This window comes from Alnus glutinosa, chromosome 2, assembly GCF_958979055.1.
Source record: "Alnus glutinosa chromosome 2, dhAlnGlut1.1, whole genome shotgun sequence".
NCBI classification, from domain to species: domain Eukaryota; kingdom Viridiplantae; phylum Streptophyta; class Magnoliopsida; order Fagales; family Betulaceae; genus Alnus; species Alnus glutinosa.
Window position 1 is genome coordinate 9,958,442 of NC_084887.1, and position 11,776 is coordinate 9,970,217.

General features: G+C 37.8%; 1 protein-coding gene and 1 long non-coding RNA gene across 2 annotated transcripts; one reads left to right on the forward strand and one right to left on the reverse strand.

The window, feature by feature from the left end:
* Nucleotides 1-6,403: 6,403 nt before the first annotated feature.
* Nucleotides 6,404-8,933, forward strand: LOC133861366 (uncharacterized). The gene is made up of 3 exons (XR_009899004.1): nucleotides 6,404-6,703; nucleotides 6,834-6,882; nucleotides 8,265-8,933. It is a non-coding gene; the product is annotated as an uncharacterized LOC133861366 (long non-coding RNA).
* A 1,275-nt stretch (nucleotides 8,934-10,208) lies between these two features.
* Nucleotides 10,209-11,489, reverse strand: LOC133861004 (protein E6-like). Its single transcript, XM_062296694.1, has 2 exons — nucleotides 11,201-11,489; nucleotides 10,209-10,954 (listed from the first exon to the last, which is right to left on the reverse strand). Exons 1-2 carry the CDS (start codon nucleotides 11,419-11,421, stop codon nucleotides 10,435-10,437), a joined length of 741 nt encoding a protein of 246 aa, XP_062152678.1. The 5' UTR covers nucleotides 11,422-11,489; the 3' UTR covers nucleotides 10,209-10,434.
* Between the last annotated feature and the right edge of the window lie 287 nt (nucleotides 11,490-11,776).

Below are 11,776 nucleotides of genomic sequence, written 5' to 3' on the forward strand. Positions count from 1 at the left end.
ACCAAGATATAATTGAGAGTTAAGAGTTAATAAGTACAAAAATTTCCCTGCAGAAAGAAATTTTTCAATAGTAAACTTAACTCATGCAATGCGTGTGTGTGTGAAAGCTTTCTCAATAAGGTATGAAATTTACTGATATGTCTTAAAGCAACCGGATTTTGTAAATAAGAGAGAAAATCAATGTTAGATCAGTCAAAAGTTAAACCTTATTTTACTAGGGCCTAGTCACCCTCATCTGATACACTCCTCCTAAGCTGCAACACTTTTCTTTTACTTTATCCTTTAGTGACCGTCTATTTCCGCAATGATTTGGGCACTGACTGTTTCTATAGGGACAAGTTTAAGAACATATTTATAGCAAAAAAGCATTGGATCTTTTTATTTATCCATATTTATTTAGTTTTAAATGCTTTTATCACTTGGTGCTGCAACCTAGAAGGAATGCCAGAATTTATGGGTTCTAGGTTTAACTACCGAGTTGGTCAATTTGACCATCTTAGCAAAAAAAATGTCTCTCATTAGAATTTCCAGAAGCTAAAAGTCAGAGAGAAAAAAATGTACCTTAGGGGAGCCTTGGATAGTGCACATTTTCATCGCATAAGAAAAGTAACTATCTATCAAATACATGCAGTAGGGAAACTTTGTAGATATCAAACAAGAACTCTCAGTTATATAAAAGCAAAAAGAGTAATGCACCAAGAACTGAGACATCGGGTAAAAATACATAAGATATCTGAAAAGCTAAATACAGGAATAAATATCTGCAACTTTCTCCCCCCCTTTTTTTTTCTTTTTTTTTTTTTTGAAAGGAAAAAAACAGAAAACAACAAAAACATGCTTACACAGAGAAGAAGACAGTTTAGCCCAAGCATGTAAGATAAGAGCAAACCTGACCTCAGGGAGAGAGGTTTGACTATATCAAGACAGAAAAGCAGTGACATGCTTTCTCTGTCATCCCTAGAATGTACCTGCAGAAAATTCTCAAAGCAACCAAGAGAAAATCTATGGATAGAAAATGTTGTTCCTCAAACAGAATGCAAGACAAAAATATGATATATAAGACACTGTCCATATTACTTGAAGACTCTGAATAGAACCGATAATCCTTTTAAAAAGCAACCGTTACATAAAGTGTTTTTGTCAACCAGAATGTTGCCAATATAAAATACTAACACTTTTGTTCACTACCGGGAGAAGATTAGAAAAGTTCATGAAACAAAGATTTTTACAAGTATTTCCTACAAAATCTATTGAGTAGCATCACCCTTGGCAGCTTCATCTTTGGAAGGCTCCTCGGAATTCGAAGGCAAGGGAGGCAGGTTGGCATCCACCGGATAAAGACTGTGCTCATTTTCCTAGGAGGCATCAAGAAGCAAGATCAAGATCCTAAAGTTATTAAAACCCCATTGAAAATCTTGGACCTAGACTTGGTCCCAGAGCCAAGGCACAAAGGAAAGTTCCTTCAGATACCTTAGGATTCTAGCCTTCAAGTGTGGATACTTCTTCCGAAGTTTGTCACACTCCTCCTTGGACTCCTTGAGAAAAACAATAGCGATGAATAGGGATTTTTGAGCCCTTTCTTGCTCTCCTTGGATTGGGCTAGTCGAGCCTCCAAGTCCTTTGAGAACTTCTGTGAGTCCTTTAGTCGGGCCTTCAAGTCCTCCAAGAATTTTTGTGAATCCTCTATCCAAGCCTTCAAGCCCTCCGAGATCTTTTGTGAGTCCTCCAAGGCTCTTCTTTCCTGCTACAATTCACCGAGGACCTTGACATGTACCTTGGCAGTTCAGACATACAGGGAGTCAACCTCAGTGGCACGAGCCACCAGCTCCCGACTACGCCTCTCACCCTCATCCAGTAGGGCGGCTAGTTCGTCAACCTTTTCAATCTTCTCCTCTATTCAAATTGCCTCTGCCTACTCTTCAGAAGCTCCTAGTCCTTGTTATCCAAAAGCTTGTTCGAGTTCTCCACCTTGGCATTCAAGGTCCGAAGAGTGGACCAGAGCTCCACTAGCTCCGGGGGTATTCCCTCAACCCATCCTGGAAGTCATTGTAGAGGCTCGCCAGCTTGACCAAGGACAAAAACAAAGAATAACCAAGAAATTTAGACGAATGAAGGCAATTCAAATGACAAACCAAGGATAGAAAAAGTAGTAAATACTTACAATCTTTTTTTATCAGACCTCACTCCCGAGGCACCCTCTAATCTTCCGGCAAGGTCTCAGTAGATGATGATTCCCAAGCACCCAAAACATAGAAGAACTCTGTGTGCCAAATCTTGTTGTTGGAGTATTTTTGACTAAGTGTAATAAATTGGAGCTTTCCCCAGATTGTGAAGGCCAGAAGCCTGTCCTTGTAGTGGGCTGGCCGGTAGATGGCAAAGAACTCTGGGATGGTCATTTGATGCCGAGATGCACCGTCGGCCACAACAGGTATGTGGCAAGAAAGTACCTCCACCCGTTGGGTATGATTTGAAATAGGGCCACTTGAAGGTAGCAGAGTAACTCACGGACAATATCATGGAACGGGAAGCGTAGGCCAGCAATAAGCATTCGCTCATGGATGCAGTTATTCTCAAAACTTGGATCCGGGATAGCACCGAAGTCTGGGGTCGGGAAGTTTAGACGAACTAATGAGGGAATATTGTAGTTGTTATGGAGAACCATCTTGTCTACTTCTGTAAAGATGGACCGAAGTCTGTTGGCATCATCCAAGTTTGGTTGGATCTCGTCACTGACAGGAGCCTCATCGGGGTTTTGGGCTTCAACGCGAAGATGGATCTCGGCAGACTGAGCCTTTCTGCCATGTTCCGGAGAAGCCTATGGGCTGTAATCGCCCGAGAGTTGGTCGACGGAGTTAGAAGAGTTGGGAGAAGAAGAAATTTTTGTAAAAAAGAAGGTTGGGTTGCAGAGAGAAGATGAAGAAGATTCAAGGACTAGGAAAGATCAAGTTTTCGAAGACGAAAGCAATAATTAAAGGAAAGAGGGGTTGAGGCAGGTATTTGTAGGAGAAAGCCTCGGGAAGACCAACTGGTGCATTAAATAGGATGTGATGGCTCAAAAGCTTCAATTGAGGCAATATTTGATTGTCCTTAAAAAGGCATGCCTCAGGAACCACCATAATAGAGACACGTGTCTCGAATTTAGCCACACACACAACATTCCCGGGAAGTACAGCAAACGAAACATTGAGGAGATGACGCATGGGTACAAGGACGATGCAATAATAGGTAATAGACAGAAATTCTAATGGCCCATCAAAAGGTGTGCCAGACCGCTTAACCAGAGAAGGACACGTGTCTCGGGCGTGCCTTGACGTTAAGAAGTCTTGAGAACCGGTAAAGATAGAGCAAGGAGAAATGGACGCATGCACTAGTTGTTGAAACCAAAGAGTACTCTTCCGCATGCGGTATTAATGAAAGTTGTAACAATCGAAATGTCTCAGTAACAATGATTAAAAGCTCCAACGGTTAAAACCCAAGACATTCAAGGGTCAGAAGCTAAAGATTGTACAAGCCTCGGAAGAAGTCAAGGCTCAGATTCTCTAAGACACAAAATTTCCATTATCCAAGTATGTCTTGGATAAGGGAATTTTTTTTTTTTTGGGGGGGGGGGGGGGGGGAGTGGGGGTCACTGTTGGGAATAATCACTACAAAAAAACAGCTTTTTGAGCTATTTTCATTGGAGCCATATTGTTATTAAAGTCATTTTTAATTAAAACGGCTCCAATTAGATTTTGAGCTGTTTTAATTTTAAAGGCTCTAATTTGAGCCGTTTTGAGAAAAAAACTGCTCCAATTTGAGCTGTTTTAACCAAAAAGGTTCAAATTGGAGCTGTTTTGTTAAAAGGCTCTAATTGGAGCCATTTTAACAAAAACAAAAAATCAAATTAGAGCCCTTTTAACAAAAACGGCTAAAAAATGGCTCCAATTGTAGTTGTTTTTGTTAAAACCGCTCCAATTGGAGCCGTTTTAAAAGATAAAAATGACTCCATTTATAATAACTCTAACCCTATATACTATATATAACATTAATTGATATATATATATATATAGCACTAATTATATGTATTTTTTTTTTTCAAACTTGACACAGTGAAAGTTCGGGCGATTGATCTTAAGTACTAGTCTGATCGATCATGATAAGATCATAGGATCAATAGAAGATATGATCGATCCAAGTGTATTTCTCTGATTGATCGAACATCCAATCAATCCTAGTGTATTAGTTTGATCGATCGTGATAGAGTTCGATTAATCAAACTTGACACAGTGAATGTTTGATCTAACGGGCGATTGATCATAAGTATTAGTCTGATCGATCCAATTGTATTACTCTGATCAATCGAACATCTAATCAATCTTAGTGCATTAGTCTGATTGATCGTGATAGAGTTCGATCAATCAAACTTGACACTGTGAAAGTTTGATTTAACATGCGATTGATCCTAAGTACTATTTCAATTGATCATAATAGGATTATAGGATCGATAGAATCATCCAATCGATCCTGGTGTATTACTCCGATTGATCATAGTGCATTAGTCTAATCGATTGTGATACGATCAAATAATCGATCAAACTTGACATAATTGAAGGTTTGATCGAATATTTAATTCATACTAGTGCATCGGTTCGATCTATTGTGATACAAATTTCGATCTATTGTGATACGAATTTCAATCAATCAAACTTGACATAGTGAATATTCGATCTAACATGCGATTGATCCTAAGTATTAGTTCAATCGATCATGACAGGATCATAAGATCATTAGAAGATTTGATCGATCCAAGTGTATTACTCCAATTGATCAAACATCCGATCAAATCTATTGTATTAGTCTAATTAATCATGATAGAGTTCGATCAATCAAATTTGACCAAGTGAATGTTCTATCTAACGTGCGATTGATCCTAGTGCATTAGTCCGATCGATCATTATAGGATCACAGAATCGATAGAATCATCCAATCGATTCCTAACCTTATATACTATATATAGCACTAATATATATATATATATATATATATATATATATATATATATATATATATATATATATATATTTTATAATTATATTTAGTATTATATATGAGCTTTAAGATTTTAAGACTGGCTTGTTTATGAGTTGAGCTTAGTTAAATAGTTGATCTTGAACTAGAGCCGATCTACGAAGTGTGTGTTCAAGGTCGGCTTGTTTAATGAGTATATGTTAATTAACTAGATAACATGTTAGTTTATGAGTTAACTACTTAGTATATATATTAACTAATACACACACATATAAATATTAAGTAACATATGTAATGTATATTAATAAATTGAGTAAAAATTAAAAATAATTGGAGTTGTTTTGAGAAAAAAAGGCTTCAATTTTAGTTAGGCTTGTCAATTTTTGACACGACTCATGAACCTAGCACGAATACGATACGAAAATACAAGGTTTGGGTTTGGGGTAATCGGGTTTGGGTCATAATCGGGTCAACCTTATTATGACATAGTTATAATCGTGTCTGGTGGGTCAACCCGCGGGTTGACCTGCTAACACGATTATAACCCGTTTGTTTTAAAAAAAAAAACTGAAACAAACCTAGTGGCCGCATCTTTTCTTTTCAGTTTTCACTTTCTTTCAGGCCTCCTTTCCTTAAGTCGTTTCAGTGGTTTCATGCCTCCTCTGATCCTCAGACCCTGAGCGATCGTCGTCCCACTCGTCAATCGAGCACTGGTTGAACGCCCTCCTGATGGCCCCGCTGAGATGGTCGAAGAAGTAGCCCAAAACCCGAGTCCAATCTGATTGGTTGCCTTCTGCATCTTCTTCCTCCAATTCGTCTTGTTGTTGTGGATCTTCTTTGACAATGTTGAGCTCGTCGATTTTGTCTTCGGAAGTGGAAACGTCGTCGTCTTGGGCATTAGAGAAGGGGGGGGGGGGGGGGGGGGGAGGTTGGAGTCCATGTCATTTTGTGAGTTGGTGAAGTAGTGGTGGTGGTGAGTCTGAGATGGAGCGTGTACAGGACAGAGACTGAGAGGAGGAGGAGTAGCGCAGAGGTGAAGATGAAGATGAAGAGTCGAAGACGATCCTTCTTCTTCTTCAGACGATTCGGACGAAGTCACGAAGCTTCTTCACTCTTCAGTTATTCTTCTTCACAACGAGTTACTTAGGTTGTGTTCGGGTAACTTGGTTAACAATAAGGTCGTGTTCGAGTTTAAATATTCAACTCGATTATTAATTAGATCGGGTTCGTGTTAGACCTGATTGTGTAATTGGGTCGATCGGGTTGACACGAACTTGACCTGTAAATCCGAATTACCAAGCCTAATTTAAGTTGTTTAAACGGCTCCGACCAGAGTCTTCATTTGGGGGGCGCACTCCCGCGCATTTGTTTTTTACTTTTTGTCAAAAATTTTCGTCCCAACCGAGAGAAAGAGAGGCCGAGAGAGATGGAGAGGCTGGAGATCCAGACCGAGCGAGAGACAACCCGAGATAGAGAGATGATGCTGAGAGAGAACTACCGAGAGGGAGAACAGATCGAGAGAGAGATGATGGTGAGAGAGAACTACCGGTACGTCCTCTCTCTCTCTCTCTCTCACAGCTCTGTCGATCTCGTCCTCCGGCCCTGAACCCCGCGCAAAATACTAAGGAATATCTGCTTTGGTTTTGACTACGCAGACTTTCAATGGCCATAGCCATCATCTAAATCTGCTACCCAGGTATTAATTTGTTGTGTGTGCAAGCAATATTTGTTCTTTCTTTTCCAGAGAATTGGGGAATGGAGATGCATCCTTAGGAGTAGTAAATTTCAGATCTTTCCTCTTGAACTTTTTGATTTTGCCTTTGCAGGAATTGTCAAATAGCCTCAAAGAACGATTGGAATATTATTTTCAGATAGGTATGCCAAATCTCTTCCAAATTCATTTTTCCTTTTTTGTTTTGTAATTATTGAAGGCAATTTGTACGAGTGCATAATTGAACAATCTTCCTCGTCCTTAGTTATATTCTGGGTTGGATTTTTATCACTTTCGTTTGCATTTAGTGGAATCGAGGGACCATAAACCTATTAGGTTTCTCAAATATGCTCATTATGTTTTGAAGATGTTGGTTCTTTTGCAATTTTTGCAATTTTTGAATTCTTGCATTTTGTCTGGATATGATCAGAAAATGTGCTATCTTTCGTTTTTTTTTTTTTTTTTTTTTTTTTTTTTTTTTTGTTTATTCTGGGTATTGTGATTTTTTTAGAATTGTTTTGTATCTTGAGGTTCTTAGTGTTTTGTTAGTTTCATCAATTTGGTTGTTGAAATGATATTTGGATGTGCTTATAGTGAAATGCTAGTTAAATTTGTTATTTTTACTTGCGGATATTTTCATATTTGAAGGCCATGCTCTTGTTGGAGACAGTGTTTGTGTAAAGCTGTGATCTTTGGAGTGTCGTGACTTGGATACTCACATTCTTTTGTACTGAGAGCTCGGAGAACTTTCTGAACATATTGTTATACCATTGACCCTCATCCCCTCTCTATTCTAGTTCTAAAATTCAAACCTTTCCATGAATTCAAAAAGAGTTTATCACTTAATAGATATTGGTTCAATCTAATACGATTGATAATTTAGTTACTGTTTGGTTATGTGGTTTTCAATTGTTTTGCCTCCGAGGAGAATGGAAGGTAAGTGTTGCTTCTGGAAGCAATACAAGTACTTGAAAAGCTTCTGGTCCCTACTTGTTGAAAATGTATCAAGCGGCTAAAATTCATAAATAATTGTAATATTATGGGATTTGATATGGGTTTCATCTCCGTGATATTTTTGGAGCTGGAATCTTTCTTTGCTTTCTAAGTTAGAGTCTCATCCACTCCGTTTGGGGATATAATGCTTTTGCTTTCTTTGTTTCTTTTAACAAACATGAATTGCTTTAAGTTTGTCAGACAGAGATTTTAAACCACCATTTTTGTTTTTGCATTCTTTGAATATGTATGGTCTTAAAAATAGGTTACTATCTTTTTCCCCTTAACTGAACTATGATTGTTTATAGTTTGGATTGGTTGCTTGGGTGGATTCAAATTCTATATTCTATCAGATTGTTGGACGGATAATGGAAATGGTATACTAGGAACTGATATATCCATTATGCGTACTATCTGAAGATTTATGATGCTAATGTAAACTAGGCATATGATATTTATCAATTTTCTGTAAAGACATTAAAGGATACTTGACCTTGTCTAATTTCTGTATGCTTATATCTAATGGTGGTTTCTATTGTTCTGCTGGAACAAGATTGTGGAGCTGTAGACCAAGAGAAATTTTAGTTGTGACTGGAAATTCAAAATTTGGGGAGTTCTTCTGCAAGCTTTTCTCAAATAAAGATATAGAGAATGTTGAGAATTTGTATAATCATAACTTCAAAGGTTCATACTGCACGTGTGGTAGGCCCTATCCTGATTCTGTTGTTGAAGAACAAGCAGAGATGATACAGTGCTGTATGTGTGAGGACTGGTTTCACGAGGAGTATCTTGGTCTTGAGCCTTCTGATGAGGTTAGGCTGGTTAGCAGCTTGTGCTTTCACAATGGCTCCAAATCATTTTTATTTCCTTTGTTATTTGCTCCTTTTACCTTTCAAGAGTCATCTTATGGTTTCACCTACGACTAGTCATGACAACTGCGAGCCAGTCCATGTTTTGGGGTTCACCATCTGTCGTAGGTGGTATTTTCTGTTGAGAAATTAGGTAAAAAGAACAGTTGATCAATTAAATGATGTGGCTTAAGATCATCTTTTCTACATGTTGAGTGTCACAAAAGGGGGCTGTAGCTTTGGACCTTGTATTTTGTGTTTTCTTTCTTTTCTTAGATCTTTTGTATCTTTTTTCAGTTAATGAACTCTGATCTTGCTTTAGAAAAAAAAATTTGTTGGGGTACATCATATTTCTTTGACTTGCTTCATTTACCTGTATCAGGTATTACCCAAAAAAATAAATGAGTGTATTTTTTTTTTTTTTTATTATTTTGAGTCGTTTTAGAGTCCCTAAAAGGCTTAAACTCTTCAATTTTTTTTTTCTTAAAAAAAATTTTGAGCCATTTTAGCGGTAAAACAGCTCAAACCAAGATTTTAATACTTCATAAGTTGAGCCATTTTGAAAATGGCTAAAAAAAGACTCAAAACATTTTGAGCCGTTTTTAGGCTTTAAAACGGCTGAAAAAAAAAAGGCTCAAAACACCTTTTTTTTTTTTTTTTTTTTTTTTTTTTAAGGTAGTGAATCCCATTCGAACATGCCCATTTGAAGAACCTCAAATCTCAAGGCCAGCACTAGCCTACGGAGGATTGTGAGCTCCAAACAAAAATAGCAAGACCGCCCCAGGTGGGCCTACTCGGGGGATAGGACTCTCGATCCAAGCTGGATTCCTTGCACTCCTAAGTCAAGTTAGAATAGAAGACCTAATCCAAGTCTGAATCCAACTTGTAACCTATAAATAGGCATTATTCTAGGTACAAACCCTAAACTGAATTATTGTGCTTTGGAAATATTTTTCTTTTAGAGATTTACTTAGGCATTGGAGGGAGACCCGCCGGCACTTCGTCGAGTTTTCTCTGTTTTTAGTTGTTTTGTAGCGACCGTGGGAATGTGAAGGACATCGTGTACCGGAAATTGTTCTAACAAAAATTAAGTTGAAAAATAAATAAATTATGCCACTAATTGAAGTCCTAAAGCAGCTCAATGTATCCAATGTCTTTCACACATGCACATATGTCCACTATTTTTTCATTGTTCTTTTCTTTTTTTTTTTTTTTTTTTTTTTTTTTTTTTTTTTTATGATATATCGGATTTAGATTCACAACATTTACCTGATTGAATTGTTAGCAATTTAGGCAGATAAGATGAGAGACTAAATATGAGACTCATATGCCCGAGTAAATCGAGCAGCTCAAAATGTATTTGGATTGGTAGGTTTCATATGGAGTATGTCCAAGTTATTAGTAATTTGAGGAAGTATTTATCGTAAATCCTTATCCCGTTATACGTAACACACAAGATAGCATATGTGCAGTTATGGATTTCTTTTTTCTTTTGTGCAAGTGTTCTGGATTTCAACGACTGGCCCGTTTCTGCCACACTGGTGCATCCATTACTGACTTTTGTGCTAAATGCTATCAATCTCAATGGATTAATTCAGTCTTCAACAAAAGCTAAAGCACCGTCCAGAAAATTTTAACCAAGAACAAAATTAAAGGATAATCTTCCATCATTCGTTAACTCAGTAAGGCATAAAATCTGTGCAAAAAGAAAAATGAAACTTGAAGATCATGACACATAAAAATCCACCATAATATAGTTTTTGCCTTTAAATTAAACCAGGTCCCTCCCCCCAATCTCTCTCTCTCTCTCGATCTCTCTCTCTACATATATATATATATATATATATGTTGACTATATATGGGTCGATCAATACTTTATGGCACAAACTCCTCTTGGTTCTCCTCCTGCTTCTCGTACTCTTCCATGGAGTTGAACTCATTTGGGTACATATTAGTTCCATAGTAACCTTCGTTTTTGCTGGTTTCCTTCCTTGTCTCGTACCCATTAATATTGTTATTCTCATTGTTAACATGAAAATAATACTTACCATTCTCCATGAACCTCGTGTCACTCATCCCTTGTCTCTCAGTCTGGTAGCCATTGCTGTTGTAGTTGTTGGAGTAGCCATTGCCATTGTAGTTGTTGGAGTAGCCATTGCCATTGTAGTTGGTTGTGTAGCCATTGTTGTTATTGTAGTTGCTGCTGTAGCCATTGTTGTTGTAATTGTTGCTGTTGCCATTGCTATTGTACAAGTTGGTTTTAGGATAGCCCTTCTCAAATCTTTCACCGCTGAGTTCTTCTGTCAAAAATTCATCTTCAAACTTGGTGGTGGTGGTGGTGGGTGTCTCCTTTGTAGGAGAGAATTGGTTAGAGCCACCACCATAAAGGCCATACCTGTTATAATATAAATTAAATGATTAAATTCATCACTTTCTATCAACTCAAGCTTTTGAAATAAGTTGTAATTAATTATGGTATCAAAAATTCAAACCCTGTCTTCGTCGTTCACTTCCCCTTTCAACTAAGTATTTCACGTATTGGACCTCAACCTATTAAGGGAGAGTTTGAGCCCACATGTACATGAGGGGAAGTGTTGAAATATATAAATTAAACGATTAAATTCATCTCTTCCTATCATACCCATTTTCGCTTTCAAAGTAACTTGGTGCCGGTGCTAGTGCTGCTTCTGGTGCTGGTGCTGGTCCTGGTGTTGGAGCTTCGGTAATGGAGACTTTGGGTTCTTTGACATTGTAATGGCTGAACTTGCTAAAGAACATGCTTTCTCTGGCTTGAATTTCAAGAGAGGTGAAGAGCACTAGAAACAAGAACACAGAGAGATGCTTCGCAGCAAAGGAAGCCATTAGGAGAGGAAGAAAAAAGATTTAAAAAAAAAAAAAAAGAGAGAGAAAATAGATTGTAGGTAATGAAATATTGTTGTTCCCAACTGATCCCTTTATAAAGAGCCTCTTCTCTCCTGGTAATTATGCGTGGATTGAGGAAAGGCAAGCACGGTGGGGTAGGGAATATAATGGCATATAGTGCACGCTGCATGTGCATTCCATGAAATTGTCTAACATGGGGGCACCTAATTATCTTTACCAAAAGAACAAAGAACATGCAAGAACAAGAACAAGAACAAGACCAACATAAGGAATATTGTCGATCTATGACAGTCCTGGTCAAAAGGGTTGCATTTTCTATTGCTGTCTGAAATTA